This window comes from Aquarana catesbeiana, linkage group LG01, assembly GCF_042186555.1.
Source record: "Aquarana catesbeiana isolate 2022-GZ linkage group LG01, ASM4218655v1, whole genome shotgun sequence".
Classification (NCBI taxonomy): domain Eukaryota; kingdom Metazoa; phylum Chordata; class Amphibia; order Anura; family Ranidae; genus Aquarana; species Aquarana catesbeiana.
Genome location: NC_133324.1, coordinates 562,083,214 through 562,099,783, shown reverse-complemented (window position 1 = coordinate 562,099,783; position 16,570 = coordinate 562,083,214). Strand labels below are relative to the sequence as shown.

Below are 16,570 nucleotides of genomic sequence, written 5' to 3'. Positions count from 1 at the left end.
TATAAGATGACCAATGAGGCTAATTAGAGGTCGACCGATATATCGGCCGGCCGACATATCGGCCGATATTTGGCGTTTTTTACTTAATCGGCATCGGCCGATTGTGCTGATAAAAAAGGCCGATTATAACTTCAGCCGTGACTTGCAAATGACTTCTGTAATAGAAGTTAATGCAAGTTTCCCTAAGTTATCTGTGGAGAGGATTCTCTCCTCCTCTGGGCAGCCTGCCAAGTACGATAAGAAGATACATTTGTATCTTTCAGGTTCTTTTTATCAATAGACTGAACTCCATGTGTAGAAGTTTTCAGTTTAACCATTTAAAGACTAAATCTTTTCTGACACTTGTTGCTTACAAGTAAAAATCCTGTATTTTCTGCTAGAAAATCACTTAGAACCCCCAAACATTATATATATTTTTTTAGCAGAGACCCTAGGGAATAAAATGGTGATTGTTGCAATATTTTATGTCACACGGTATTTGCGCAGCGGTCTTTCAAACGCAATTTAAAAAAAAAAAATACAGTAATGAATTAAAAAAAAAAAATAAGCAGTAAAGTTAGCCCATTGTTTTTCGTCCAAAAGTTTTGATTACCTGTTTTTGTGTATTTATTATTTTAAGATAGTTTTTTTTTTTTTTTTTTTTTTTTTTTTTAGGTTTTTTTTCTAAATTATACATACAAGTGAACTGATTGAAGGTTTGTTTTGTTTAATGTTTAAATGAAAAAAAATTTCTGTATTACTTAAGGCTGCTTTCACACTGGAGCGGGCAGGCGTTGATGGTAAAACGCTGCTAGTTTTAGCGGCGCTTTACCGTCATTTTAGAGGCGCTATTCGGCTGCTAGCGGGGCGCTTATAACCCAGCTAGCGGCCGAGGAAGGGGTTAAATGCGCCGCTGCCAAAACGCTTTGCAGGCGCTTCGGCAGCGGTGCGCATTCATTTCAATGGGCAGGAGTGGTGGAGGAGTGGTATACACCGCTCCAAAGATGCCGTTTGCAGGACTTTTTTTTAACACCCTGCCAGCGCATCGCCTCAGTGTGAAAGCACTCGGGATCTCACACTGAGACTGCAGGGGAGCCGTTTTACAGGCACTTTACAGGTGCTATTTTTAGCCCAAAAGCGCCTGAAAAACGCCCCAGTGTGAAAGGGGTCTAACTGTTAGATTTTATGAGATGAAGGGAAAAAAGAAAGGAAAAAAAAAATCGGCCAAATATATCGGCCCAAAAAAATCGGCATCACATATCGGCCATCGGCCACCGTGATTTCTAAATATCGGCATCGGCATCGGCCAGAGAAAAACCCATATCGGTCGACCTCTAAGGCTAATCATATATAGTGATAAACCTTAATAATAATGTTATAGTGAGCCGTAAATAGTCCTAAAGTTATCAAAAGTTCATCAAAAAAATATTGCTTCAAAAGAGTATATGTGTGTGAAAAAAAAAGTCCCCAAAACAGTGTTAAAGATGGTGAAGCTCCAAAATAACCAAATGTTCAAAACAATCAAGTGACTCGTGTGCTCCCCCTAATGGGTCCCCACTCACCAGCCCCTGTTACCCCTACAGGGGTAATAGGCATGTATGGATAGCCGTAGGTAGTCTCCCTTGGTAGTGCTGCCAGTGGTCCGTCCGTAGCCTCTTGTGGCCTATCGGGCCTCTGCAACTCGCTCCACCAGATCAAGGTATCCAAAAAGATGTTCCATTCAGCACATCGCCAGTCACCGTGCCCAAAGGGTTATTTAGCGGCTTCTCAGGGCTCCTCTGTCTCCAGATCCTGCAATGTCTCCTCTCTACATCCTTTCAAATGGAATGTCTGTCAGTATCTGTATCAGTATCTGGGATACTGATACAGTAATCAGGGAGAGTAACTTCCCCTATTATAGGTAGTATCTACCTCATTTTTAATTTATTCACTGATTACCCTCACCTGATAGTTATTAGGGTAGCGCCACTCACCCCACTTTTTTGCTTTTATTTTTTGTAAGTTTCTTTTGGGAACTGATTAGGGGAGGCTGCAACCCGGTAGTATACTGAGCGCAGAGTTTACCATAATTTTGCATGGTGGCAGTCGGCTGCTCTCTCCTTGTTAAACAGCATGGCTGGAGTGTGCAGGGGAAGAGAGGAAGCCACGCGCGTGAAGGGGTGGAACTTATGTGTTCCAAGCTGGCCCACAGGAAGTATCCGGCAGGGTCACTTCTGGGGTGTGTGATGTCATCGGCGGGCGCTGGAGACACTTGTTCCTTTCTCTAAAAACGGCGCGAACAGGGACGCTGGGAGGCTGGTGTTTAAAACAGTGAAACCCAGCAGAGGCTGCGGACCACTACAGGGGCAGGATGGACACCTCTGCGACACCTGCGCAGGCAGCGGAAGCAGGCTCTAACACCAGCACCTCACAGGTAAGCCTGAAGTGTATTTTACTTGCTTGCACATCCTGTGAGTGTTCTCCCCTTTTTAACCAGTAGGGACTAGGTGAAGGGGGCACATTTTTCCTTTCCTCCTGCACGGGATGTTATGGAGTGTATGTGGCATTAAAATGTATTGGGGTCATTTATTCTCTTGCAGGCCAAGACTCAGGACAAGGCCCAAGCGCAGCCACCAAAAAGGAAATGTGCAGTTTGCGGAAGCAAATTGAGCACCTCATGGAGCAAAGCAGTTTGCCACACCTAGTTAAGGATGACTCAGTAGTCTCCTGTCAGAAAATGATGACTTCTGTTGGAGATGAGCTTACGTCCACGTTTAGCTCGTTTAAAACTCTAATAGACAAAATTCAGGTTCCCTCAGAGGGTCCATCCCCAGTTAAAACTTCAGCCGGTCCTAGCGCTCCACAGCAGAGTGCGGAGCATGAAGACTCAGAGGCTGACGCTGGATCTGCCCAGTCTTCTCCGGATGAATGGGGGTCAGATACAGGGCCCAGGGATAAAGAGTCCGCAAGGAGCTTGAGGTATAAGTTATCATTGGAGGATATAGATGACTTATTACAGGGCTATCTATAGGACACTTGATATAGAAGAGGAGAAGGTACATTTGTCTAAACATGACCATATGTACAGAGGTTTACATAAGAAAAAGGCTAGAGTTTTTTCCTGTGCATGGTTCCCTTCTTGATACTATCAAGCTGGAGTAAAAAAAATCCAGAGAGAAAACCTTTTCTTTTCCAGTAACCTTAAAATAAGGTTTCCATTTGAAAAGGACACAGCGCAGCCATGGAACAAATATCCTAAGTTAAACGCACCTCTTTCAAAAGTTTCTAAAAACTTGGACCCTAGCGTTTGAAGATATGGGCACACTTAGGGATCCGATGGATAGAAGAGGTGATACCCTTCTTCACAGAGCCTGGGACTCAGCCATTGGGAATCTTAAACCGACTCTGGCCTCCACTTGTGTAGCCAGAAATTTAGAAGTATGGTTGACACAAATACAAACACACTTGTTGGCAGGTACCTCTAGAGAGCAGATTCCGACATCTTTCCCTCTCCTCTTTCGTGCAGTGGGGTTTTTGGCTGATTCTTTCGCAGAGTTGGTAAGAATGACAGCTAGGACCTCGGCCTTAGTGAATTCGGCCAGAAGAAGCCTATGGCTTAAAGAGGAAGTAAACCATGATGGGTTTTACTTCCTATTTATTTCCCTGCAAGGGAAAAGCATAATGGGCTACTATGCATCGCAGTGGATCAATCATTGGGGATCGATGCTCTGGCGAATCCGTGGTCATTCGGCCTCTGTTATGCCTCCCGACAATCAGGCTAATTCCAGAAGTCCTTCGGAAGTTTCTTCTAGAAGAAACAGATCTTATCCTAATAGCCCCTTTTTGTCCCAAGAGGCCATGGTTTTCGCTGTTAGACTCTGGTCTCATAGCCCCCTCTGAGTCTTCCAAAGCGAGAACACTTATTATCACAGGGTGCAGTGTCGCACCCACAGGTGGTTTCCTTAAACTTGACGGCCTGGTATCTGAAGAAAAGATACTAAGCGCCCGGGGGTTCTCTGACAAAGTAGTCAAGACCCTGGTAAATTGCAGAAAACCAGTCACTAGGGCCACATATTCCAAGGTTTGGAAGAACTTTAACTCATGGTTATCTGAAAATCTAAGATTTTAGTTTTTCAAGAGTGTGTCGACAAATGTCTTTCAGTTAGTACCTTCAGTTAGTACAGGCGGCACCTATCGGTGTTTTTCTCCAATTTTTTCTCTTGGAAAATCCCACTATAGCTAGATTCTTAAAATCAATTTCTAGGTCCAGGCCAGTAGTGGTTAGAAGTTGTCCAACCTGGGACCTATCCCTGGTGCTTCAAACTCTTTTGAATTCCCTTTTGAGCCCCTAGAGGATATTTCAGTTAAGTTACTTAACTTAAAAACAATTATTCTTGTGGCAATTGCCTCAGCTCATAGTGTAAGTGAGTTATCAGTGACGGAGCCTTTCCTTACAATTTTTGAGGATTGGGTTATTTTGAAAACTGATCCAGGATTTCTGCCTAAAGTGGCCAGTACATGCCACAGATCCCAGGACATTGTACTGCCAACCTTTTTTTAGTTTGCAAAAGGGCGACCAAGAAAGAAAATTTTGTTTTTAGACGTGAGAAGAATTCTTCTCATCTACCTTGAGATCACCAAGACCTTTAGAAAAACAGACGCCTTGTTTGTCCTCTTTTCAGGCGCACACAAGGGAAAGAGTGCATCTAAAGCAACCTTAGCTAGATGGTAAAGCAAGCTATTTCTGAAACTCACAAAATTAGGGAAGTTCCTCTGCCTTTTTGTCACTGCGCATTCAACAAGAGCCTTGTCTGCGTCTTGGGCTGAGAGGGCTGGAGCCTCACCAGAACAAACTTGCAGGGCTGCCACATGGTCCAGTTTTTCGACCTTCATTAAGCATTATCGCCTGGATCTCCTATCTGCTCAGGTGCAGGCATTTGGTCGTAAGGTCCTTCAGGCAGTTGTCCCTCCCTAGACTGGTAAGTTCTGGCTCATAGTCTCATGGGCTGTCCTGGAAGACGCTTAGAGAAAAGCTGAGTTTGACTTGCCGGTAACTCCTTTTCTGAGAGTCTTCCAGGACAGCCGGATTCCCATCCGGTTTTGTCTTATGTGTATTATGCATATATTTTACAGGGTTGTCCTAAGGTTCTCGAGAATACTGACATGGGGCCTGTGGGACCACCCTTTTATCTGGTGGGGGTTAATGTGCTTCCTGTCCTGGTAGGAGGAGCCCTAGGTCTCTTGGGCTGTACTGGAAGACTCAGAAAAGGAGTTACCGGTAAGTCTAACGCAGCTTTTTTTTCCTTTCAATTTAAAACCCCTGTCACAACTCATCGTTTTGTTGTTAATGAACAAACCCTAGAAGTAATGGTGGTTTCGGTTAAAGTTGGTTATCTGTGTAAAATTGCACTCTTGGGGAGTCCTGATGACCACCAGTGTTGAACAGCGCAGGTTTACATATACTGAGAGAATAAAAACAATATGTATGTCAAAGCTCACTTGGCTGTGCTTGTTTCTGTGTTTGATCTGTAGTTTTCTTTTTGATGGCGAGTCACTAAAACAGTGGGGACCTATGAAGCCATTGCAATAATCATCAAAGATTCTGCACAACTATTAGTGCAATGAATTAACAGGTTCCACCCATATGTGGAAAATCTATCCATGAGCTTTGGTTTGTGTGAATTAAAATTTTTTTTTTTCTCCTTTAATACCACTGTCTAGTTGAATTTTCCTCTTAGAGGGTGGAGCATAGTGAGGTATTAGGGGCTACAAAAGGTGGGCTATAGGGGGGATGCAGAATAAAAGGTAGTGGGGGTGCAGATTATGCAGAACATGGGGTAATGGGGGTGCAAGGGGTGTTGACTGTGTTGTAGTGGGGGTGGTGCAGAATTTGGGGGATACAGGGTATGGGGCAGTGGCAGGAGGGGGGTGTAGAATGAGGTGGTGGGGGGTGCAGAATGTGGTTGTAGTAGGGGATACAGGGTATGCAGAATATGGGGCAGTGGGGGGGGGGGTGTAGAATGAGGTGGTGGGGGGTGCAGAATGTTTGTAGTAGGGAAAACCGGGTATGCAGAATCTGTGGCAGTGGGGGGGAGGGGGTGTAGAATGAGGTGGCAGGAGGTGCAGAATGTGGTTGTAGTAGGGGATACAGGGTATGCAGAATATGGGGCAGTGTGGGGGAGGGGGTGTAGAATGAGGTGGTGGGGGGGTGCAGAATGTTTGTAGTAGGGGATACAGGGTATGCAGAATATGGGGCAGTGGGGGGGAGGGGGTGTAGAATGAGGTGGCGGGAGGTGCAGAATGTGGTTGTAGTAGGGGATACAGTGGCTGAAGAATGTGTGGAGTCCGTGTCGGGGCTGCTAAAGAGCAGTGTCTTTATTGTCGTACTGCTAAAAGGATTTGGCATTTCAGGCTGGAGCACAATTAAAAAGACATGCTATGTTTTAGCACCCTGCATTTATCTTATGTACGACAAGCTATATTTGGGCTTTAGGTGTGAAGGGACATAACCTAAACAAAAATGCATGCCTCTATTTTTAATAGCAAGATGGAGTGTCTGCTTTGCTAAAGCATTTGGAGTTCTGTTTCCAAAATGGTTCATTTAGCATAGGGGATAGATATGTTTGAGAAATAATCGTTTTTAAGAACGTTGTGCAAAAAAAGTAGAGCAATAAAGGCCTGAGAAGGGAAGAGAACAAAGGAATGAGGATCAGCTTAGGAGAGGATCAGCGCTTGGAGATGAGAGAAATTGCCAGATATGCCAAAACGACACATGGGCTCCTAAATTAATTTTTTTTATATTCATTGTAACTTTTTTAAAATAATTAAATAAGTTTTCATTTTGGTTCATAGTTTGCCCTGTCCTGGTATGTCTTGTGCCATTTTCTGTGATCAGCCTATTAAAAAAGAGGCTTTGTTTCTCTTACATATAGGTGTTTAAGCACAGACCTTTGTTTTCGAGGAAAAAGAAAATTAATGAGTATGACAGCAGGTTTCAAATGTAGAGAAAGGTAGAACAGATTTTGTATAAAAAAAGAAGAGAAAATTAGATTCCTCAGCATATGTTAGGAATCAGTATCTTATCAATGTAGAATATCACGTATTCTTTGATTTTATCGGATCTTGCAGGTCCATTTGTGAAAGGCAAACTCTTTTGCTAGTTGCTAGAAGTTGTCTTTAAAGCAGCTACTTGTTAACAGGGCCGCTGTTGCTTTTTCAGGTCTAATCAGGGCCAATTCCAAAAGACTCATTAGTTATTATGGAGCAGTGTAAAACTCCGTTTTAATTAATTTTTTTAATGTTGCATGTGTACTGAGTCTTTTTAGATTATGGCTTGCTCCCGCTTTATGCATTTATTTTTGCCTTCTTTTGTGGTGAATCTGAATATCATTAGTTATCACTGATTTTTTTTCCAAGTCATGGAAACATACCATCTTTTTTATGAACGGTTTTATTGCTGGTGCTGTTCTTTGGAACAAAGGTGTAGTATGTACCTTTTTTTAAGAAATAATTTTTCCAGGAGTAGTCTCTCTAAACCCACAGGTTTATCTTCTTGTAAGTATTAAATACAGGGAGAGCTCTTTCCTGAGTTTGTTGAATCTTTTATCCATTTAACGTTATGTGCAGCTCTTCACTGATTTTTCTGTCTCAGACTCATTTAGGGTACAGTACCTGCAACTTATGTCTTACATGAAGACTCCCCATTACAAAGCTGGACTGCAGCAACTGTTACATAAGGAAAAAGTATGTTATTTAACTGGACCTCTTTTTCTTTATTCTCAGACATGATTTTTTTTTAGCTGACGTTTTTTCTATACTGATACAGATTTTCTTTAAACTTTTAGGAGAAAAATTCCCAGCTGCTTGGTACTGCCCAACAACTTCTTACACATTGCCAAGTTCAAAAGGAAGAAATCAAAAAACTGTTTCAGCAGAAGCTGGATGAGGTATTGTAAACCGACGAGTTTTTTTTTTTTTAATATAAGAGGCATGACACAAAATCTGTATTACTGGTCAACATTTTTTGCACAATAAGCCACAACAGTCCTAAATTATTTGGCATTATAACAGGTAGAAGAATTTTTATGCACACATATGCATGTAAAGACGCTCACTATACTGACCACATACTGACCTGTTTTTTGAGCAGGAACTTTCTGCCAGGAAGATCTATCATTCAAACATCAGTACCGTGTGCAAGAACTATACTGTTTTTACCAGTAATTTTATTGCATGTCAGAATGTGCAGTTTTTGGTATGTCCTACATGTGTTGCTTTTAAAAGCAAAATGAAGTGGGCAGAGGTTTCCTGTGTTTTTTTTTTTTAAGTTTTTAAGGGAATGCATGTTAAATGAGTGTTTCAAGGAAAGTTTAGAACCTTGCTAACAACATTTTAACAACTCTCTAAATTGGCTCTCGTTAGAAGAATCGTATTACGGGTGCATTCACACTGCCTTTTTTTAACTGTGCTCAGGAATGGTTTACCTCCTTGGTCCTGTTAATTTGTGTGAGTTCTCTGAATCATGCCCGAGACCACTTGGAAGAATTGGGCCCGGGCACGATTCTCAAGTGGTTTGCTATGGTTTGTCTCACTGTGAGTGAAAACTGCCTGAACTTTAAACTCTCCATAGATCACTGAGCACAGAAGTGCAGTGATTATTGTAGTCTGGTTGACATAGGTGATGATGTAAGTGTGACTTGGAACACTTAAAGCCCAGTGTGATTGCAGACCAGTGGGGGAAAAGAGAGGGAGGACAATTAAGCTCAGACATGGCTCTGTCCAAGCGAGCCTAGTGAGTGCAGTCCCTATGCACATGCTCTGTATTCCATTTTCATATGTGTTAAAATGCATGAAAACAGAGGTGTAAATGCAACCATATCTGAAATATATTTAACATGCTACAAAATTACACTTGCACGGTTTTAGGAGTATGACACTGATTTAAAAAAAAATGTAGGCTAAGGCTAAGGGGTTGATTTACTAAAGGAAAATATACTGTGCACTGCAAGTGCACTTTCTTCAGAGCTTAGTAAATGAAAAGTTTTTCTTTGAGAAGAATACTTAAAGCGGAGGTCTGCCCACCCCACGAAAAAAAGTCACCAGCTACAAATACTGCAGCTGCTGACTTTTAATATATGGACACTTACCTGTCCAGGGAGCCTGCGATGTCTGCACCGCAGCCGATCTTCAGATTGCCTGTCGGGTGCACCTGCCGCCATTGACCGGTAAGGGGATTCGGCAGTGAAGCTTTTCGACTTCACAGCCGGTTCCCTACTGCGCATGTGCGCTGCACTTTCTAATCAGCGTGGCGGAGGAAGGAGGAGGGGGCCTAACTTCCGAGAGACAGCGCCGCAGCAAGGGGACCTGTCAAAAACGGGTACCCATCCCTGTCCTGTCCCCCTCCCCCCTGAAAAGTTCCACCGTGGTGGGGGGGGCAGAGACAAACGAGCAGAAATTCCACTTTTGGGTGGAACTCTGCTTTAATCACATGCATGGAAAATAAAAAACAGCATTTTTGTTTGTACATGATTGGATGATGAAATGCAGCTGACCTTCCCCTAATTTTAGAGCTTTCCCTCAGTGCAGTGCACTGTATGTTTGCCTTTAGTAAATCAACCTCCATGTTGCAAAGAAATGCTCATAGTGCATATTGATGTGTTCATCTCCCCCCATACGTACTTGACATTGATTTTTGACTTTGCAGCTGGGAGTCAAGGCTCTTACTTACAGTGATCTCATTCAAGCCCAAAAGGAGATCTCCGCTCACAATCTACAACTGAAGGAACAGAGCCGACAGCTAGAGCAGGAAAATAGTGAACTTAGAAACCGCAGTTTGCAGCTGGTAAGTAAAAGAAGTGGCATTAAATTACAAAAAAAATGATAGGAAAGAGGGAACCTGATGGGTTTAAAAGAAAAAACAATTTTGCAACATGCTGAGAAAATTTTTGAGAATTAAGTTGCTTTGTGTTTTTCAGTTGAAGGCACGTTGTGAAGAATTGAAGCTGGACTGGAATACGCTGTCCCTGGAAAATTTGATGAAGGAAAAATTGGCACTGAAAAACCAGATTTCTGAGAAGCAGAAGCACTGCTTGGAGTTACAGGTATGTTTGTGCTGTAGCGGTTAAATAAATAGCCTTTTGTATACTGGAAGAGTTATTCCTCTAGTGGAATGGGGTACAGTTGACTCTGTGGCCAAACCAGCACCATCCCCCAATATTTAAATAGCCTTTTAGTAGCCCTAGTTTGCTGTCTGTTTAATATACACAGCTAATCTTAACCATGTTTCCTTGAGGACAATTTTATAATTGTGCTCATGGTAAAATCTGATTTTTTTTTTTTTGCTAGAAATTTACTATAACCCCCAAACAATTATTTTATAGTATTTTCAAAAAGCTCAGGCCCTGTAGAATAAAATGCTGGTAGTTGCAATATTTTTTATGTTGCACGATTTTTGTGCAACTGATTATCAACCGCGTTTTCTCAGAAAAAAAAATACTAAAATTTTAATAAACACAAGCACAAGATACAGTGCATTCTCAGTATTTCTGAGTACTTCCGTTCTAATTGCTGCAGCAATCTGACCTGGAGTGGGTACCTGTCAAAACCAGGTTTTGTTTTGTCTGAGCATTGTGGTTCAGTAGTGTCTAAAGATTAATTTCCATTAAATGTCTCTTATGGCTTTCTCTGTCCTATTCATGGTGCTTTTACCTGGCTCCTAATTTTGAAAATATGGCAGATGCTTGAGTAGTAGTGGAGGAACTGACTAGTAAAAATTCACATACAAGTTGAAAAGTAAAATCCATTTTTAACCACTTCCCTACTGTGCTATAGCCAGAAGACTGCTACAGGGCGGCTTTCCAGTTCTGGCAGGGCGTTCATGGACGTCCTCCCAGAACCGCACCTCCCGCGCACTGTGTGACCTCTGTGACAGCTGATCACATATTGTTGTAAAAGGCCAATCACAGCGGCCCTTTACTATGTGATCAGCTGTGTCCTATCACAGCTGGTCACATGTAAACAGACTTGCCAATTATCCGCATTCCTTTCCTCACACGCTGTCTGTGTGAGGAAAGGAAAGCCAATAACTGGTAAAGCTGACAGGGCACAGTGAGTACATTGTTTATACTGATAATCAGGATACTGATCATCAATGCCGCCTTATCAGAGCAGCGCACATCAGTACAGCCGCCTCGGCACGCATGAGTGCAGAAGAAAAATTACTTATTTGCTAAATTTTATAACAGGACTCTGTTCAAATCTGTGCAGTGGTTGTTGAGCTAGTGTACTAGACCACACGCCCCCACCACTGACTGATCACGCTGCTCACAAGTAGATGAATATTAAATTAAATCCGACTCCCAGCACAGGACCAGGGACATTATGGCCAGTGAAGTATGAGAGCCTGCACAACCCCTGCCTCCTCTGAAAGCTGCTAGGGCTTAACATCTCACTAATTAGCAGTCATAGACCTCTCACTAATTATGCCGTCATGGACCTCTTCTGCTGCACTCTGCCATTTTCCTTGTACTGAACAAATGTTATTATACTAAAAGGAAAGACAGCACAGACCTGCCATTTATTCAGGGTAGAGAGACTAGATTACTAGCTGGTGGCATGAATGACAGCGCTAGTCCTTTAGCATTTTCATTCACAAAAACACAAATCCACAACAACACATAACTGCTACTACCCCCACTATGTGTCAGACAGACAACTGTGCCTAGACCTGCTTGCCTGCTATTCTGGGACCATTGAAGTTCATAGACCAAGTTGGATGGTAGGGATTTGTCTAAGACTTTGGATGTTTTCTTGTTTATTTAGAAACCAGAAAAAGAGACCATGTTTTGTAATATTTAAATGTTTGTTTTTAAATAACAAAAAAAATGTCATTCCTGCCTCCTCTGTGCAGTTGGTTTTGCACAGAGTGGTCCCGATCCTCCTCTTCTGGGGTCACTCAGCGGCTCTCCTTGCACATCCTCTTCTCGAGTGCCCTGTTGTAGAGCCGCTCTAACTTGGGGCACTTGTGCGGGCCTGCTCCCGTGTCCTGCTGCTGCTGCACAGACAGACAGGACTCTGCCTTGCCCCCCGACTCTCGCGTCATTGGATTTGATTGACAGCAGCAGAAGCCAATGGCTGAGCTGCTATCAATCTATCCAATCCAGACACGAGACGCCAGCTGGAGCTGGTGTGCCGGTCCCCATCACTGGAAAGACCGGGTTCCGGTCCGTAAAAGAGGGGCTCTGGGGGGGGGGGGGGGGGGGGCTGCTGCATCACAGGAGATTTTTCACCTTACTGCATAGAATGCAGTAAGGTGAAAAACCCTGAGGGTTTACAACTCCTTTAAGGGAGATTGGGGAAGATGATGATGGGGTTGGTCAGGAACATTATTAAATAAATTGTCAACAAGCAATGCTTGTAATGTAAGCCAGCAACATCTATGCCCTGGATATTTGGTTTTTGGGCTATTAGAAAGCTGAGGTGTTCTATGGCTTGGACAAACAATTGACGTGTGGGCAGCCTTGAAGAGTACACTGTCGAGGATGGTAAACATGGGTGAATGAAAGCCCAAGCACTTGATAACAGCTTGTGACATGTGGTAGAGTGCCCTGATCAAGGTGAGAAAGTAGTCTGGAAAGCCCTATTTACTTAAAGAAGAAAAAAAAAATCTTTTTATTTCCTATCTCTTTATTTGTTGCAAGTTGAGTATGTGTAGACCTATTAATGGTGCAAGAAACCTTTTGCAAACCGTGGAAATAACAAGAGTAGGCATAATGAGCTTTGTCCCAGTTTGTGGTTGTATTCTTTTTAAAGCGTAAACTGTTTTGGGGGGAAAGTCACAGGCACTGTCTTGCTAAACCATTTAAAAAAAAAACCTGCTGTGTCCCCACAATGTCCCATTTGTACTGTGGTGCAAAAGGACATTTGCATCCTGCAGTACTACTTATCCAGTTTTATAAAGTTAGGACCTGCTCACAAGGCGAGTACAAGTGGGCATAATCTGCCTTTTACTAGCTATGAGCATAACTTTTGCCCACTTTTCCTTCTCCAATGCACCAGGCTTATTGCTAGAACAAGGTAAGCGGTGCTGAATAATGTAGCTACTGTAGCAGTTGTGGTGAAAATGTTGCTAGTAATGCAGCCTTTCTCTGTTTGAGGCTTACATTTACTTCCATGCGTACTGTTACCCTTTACAATGTTTCAGTAGCCAAGGGCCACAGAGGTAGTAAGGCAGCCATATTTAGGTCAGAAAGCACCAGTTTGACATGGGTAAGAAATCGGTAAAGTTGTGGTTTCTTTGTGTAGCTGCTGGTAGGTTGAATCCACACAGTGTTTATCTGAAATATGTGTGTCTTGCAAATGTTTTTGTTTTTTGCTTTTCTTTAGATTAGTATTGTTGAGTTAGAGAAATTACAAAGGCAACATGAGCTACTTCAGCTGAAGTCTTCCACTTTGCCAGATGATCCTCCATCAAGCAACAGTCGCTCTAAGGGCAGTTTTGGTGCTCGCTACTCCACTGATGCTTCTCATGCACGTGTGCATCTTCCTCAGACCTCCATTCCCAATGGTTTAAGCCCAGAGCTCTCCACAAATGGTCATGCGTTGCACTATGAGCTTTACCATTCAGGCCGCAGTGGTGGAAATAGGCCATGTTCAAAAGAGAGTACTCCTTCCCACATGGATCATTCTGACATTGTTTTAAATACACCAACACATTTATCACGACACAAGGGAGAGAGGACTGCTGGACAATCTCAACCAGACTACACCCGATACTCGCCTGCTAAAATAGCCATGAGGCGTCATCTGAATCAAGAGCCAACGCCTAACTGCAGAAATGCAGACTTCAGTCACAGGTGATTTTATGAAACTTCACTATTTTTTATTTTGCTGTTTTTAAGAAAAAGAAAATTAGCTTGAATTGTGTTTTATGCTCATTGGTGGTAGTGCTTTTATGGGTAGAACTTACTTTGGGCGGTTATTCATTACAGGTCACATATCAACCTTTCCAAAATACTAGGTTTTATCAGGGGTGCAATAAAAAAAATGGTAAACCTTTATGCTTTGTTTGCTGCTAAGGCTTTTGGAATGCTGCTATAATGTAGTTGAAAGAAAAACGATTGCAAAACGGTTTTGCATAACCTGGTATTCTGTATTAAATTAGATGTAAACCTATTCTTATTTAAGAAAAAAAAAACACACATAATGCACATAATTTTAATATTTTTAAAAACACTGCTTCGGTTAAAATAATGCCTGTTGATCCTGCTATGAAGGTCCTTGATCCTGGTATGTGACAGCAGTTACTCCCTGATTTCCATTACCTGTCCTGCATGGTTCAAATTCCTGTCCAGTGCTGTTCCATCATTGTCACCTTCGGGAACTCTGTTATGATGAATGTCATGCAGTTGTCACTGGGTTACACGAAGCAGCTACAATGAGGCTGGGGAAGATCTAAGCACTAAAATAGAAATTAGGATAAAAAAGTAAATTAGTATTTCTTAATCGTACAGTACAGGACTCTTACTAATAGACCATGGATTATTTGCAGGCTACCTTTAAGTGAGTAATTGCTGGCAAAATTTTTTTTAGAAGTCTAACAGGATTTCCCCGCACCTACATTTTTTGAATTACAAGCAACTGTTTCATGCGAAATGCCCTCTACTGTGGAATAATAACAGACCTATTGCACACTAGCCTTTGCCTAACAGGAAGTGACTCTGCACAGCTTAAACAAGCCCCTTTGGGCATGGAAACAATTGCAAAGTGTAAAGACTTTTCCTATACGCACACAGATTGATTGGTGCACCTCATGAGGACTATCGTGGAAAAGGATTTTCAAGAAGAAATGGGCTATTCTGGTGGTGGGATACTGCTCTTTCAGTGCTCAATAAACACTTTACATTTCCTATTGAGGCTGTTCCCTCTTTTAAGGATTTTGTCGATATTTTTTTTTTTTTTTTAAGCCCTGTTTAAAAAAAAAAAAAAAAAAAAACTTTACTGCTTTTTCACAGGTCCTGCACTGCAACCAGATATTGCTTATGTGTCGGTTTACTAGACTACTGCTAACTGGACAAGAGAAACAAACACCAGGAACCTGTCTTTGAGGACCCTTACTCTTAGAACAATTGGAGCTTATGCCCTCAGCATACTTGTTGTGTATTTATGCTCTAGAGCAGGGGTGTCAAAACTGACGGCCCTCCAGCTGTTGCAGAACTACCAAGTCCCATCATGCCTGCAATAGCTGTAGGACCACCGGTTTGTCACCTGTGCTCTAGAGAATCTAATTTGCCAAGTATCTAGAATGTCCCTTCCCTGTGTATATGCACAGGATTTTGTGCTTAAAAACTTGGTCAGCTGGACCCACTTGTAAATGGCTTCTTCTACACATGCTTTTTTGCAGTGAATGCCTACAGTGGAAAGAAAGTCTATACACCCCTGTAAAAATGCCAGGTTTTCTGACCAAGAGAATTGCTATTAATTTTTATTTTTTTTTTCACCTTGAATATGATCTATACCCCAAGCAATTCAATTCAAAAAATCTTTAAAGGGAGAAAAAAACTTACAATGCAGTTGTACAAATATGCGCACCCTTAAACTAATGCTTTGTTGAACCACTTTTTGATTTTATGATGGCAGTCATTTTAGGGTAGAAAAACGTTGCCCCCTGTTCCTTGCAAAGGTGCTTCCTGTGCACAGCCCTCTTCAGGTCACCCCACAGATTTAATTTATTAGATTTAGTTATAGGCTTTGGCTTGGGCCGTTCCAATACTTTTATCTTCTGGTGAAGCCATTCTTTTGTTGATTTGGCGGTATGCTTTGGGTCATTGTTGTGCTCAAAGGTGAAATTCATCTTCAGATTTTTAGCAGATGCATGAAGGTTTTGTGCCGAAATTGACTATTTGGAACTGTTCAAAGGTTTCTCCAATTTTTTTTTTTTTTTGTCTTTTTTTTTTTGTTTGTTTATTTTGTGCCAAATATGATTTTTGAAATTTGCCAAAAGGTTAAATCTTGATGTAGGCTTTGGCAAACCTTACCAAGCTTGGCTGTTTTTCTTAGTAAGAAACGCCTCTGTTCTGCCACCCTGCCCCACAGTCCAGACATATGAAGAATACGGGAGATTGTTGTCACATAAGGTACACAGCCAGTACTGCATCTTTTAATGTTGTTGTGCTTTAGATCTCTTGGCAGCCCCCCTGACCAGTTTGTGTTTTTTTTTGTTTGTTATCAGTTGTGCTAAATTTCGTCAACTTGTTGATGAGTTTTCACTGTGTCCCATCGTATATCTAATGCCTTGAAAATTTTGCAACTGAGTAAATGTTAGAAAAATCCTACTAGAACAGCTAAACTTTTTTTATATAGACTTAATCAGCCATTTTCACTGATGGCAAGTATTTAGTAACTTAATATTTAACATCAGTTTGAATGCGATTGGTTAATTTAATTTGAATTGCACAGAGTATAGGTCACCTTAAAGGTAGAAAAATTTAAGAAGGGTTTTATCTTGGCCTGATTTTTATTTTATTTTTTTGACCTCTCAAAAATCTGGCATTTTTGCAGAGGTGTGTAGACACTTTCTTTCCACTGTTTTTTGAGACTCACTTGATAAATTCAT

General features: G+C 41.9%; 1 protein-coding gene across 3 annotated transcripts in view; it reads left to right on the top strand.

Moving 5' to 3' along the window:
- Positions 1-16,570, top strand: part of DOT1L (DOT1 like histone lysine methyltransferase) — a 226,472-nt gene that overhangs the window by 178,472 nt on the left and 31,430 nt on the right. For all 3 annotated transcript variants that reach the window (XM_073596474.1, XM_073596483.1, XM_073596466.1), the window contains 5 exons: positions 7,610-7,701; positions 7,803-7,904; positions 9,662-9,799; positions 9,933-10,058; positions 13,342-13,811. In XM_073596474.1, the coding sequence (XP_073452575.1) occupies positions 7,610-7,701; positions 7,803-7,904; positions 9,662-9,799; positions 9,933-10,058; positions 13,342-13,811 (928 nt within the window). The remainder of the gene's footprint in view (positions 1-7,609; positions 7,702-7,802; positions 7,905-9,661; positions 9,800-9,932; positions 10,059-13,341; positions 13,812-16,570) is intronic.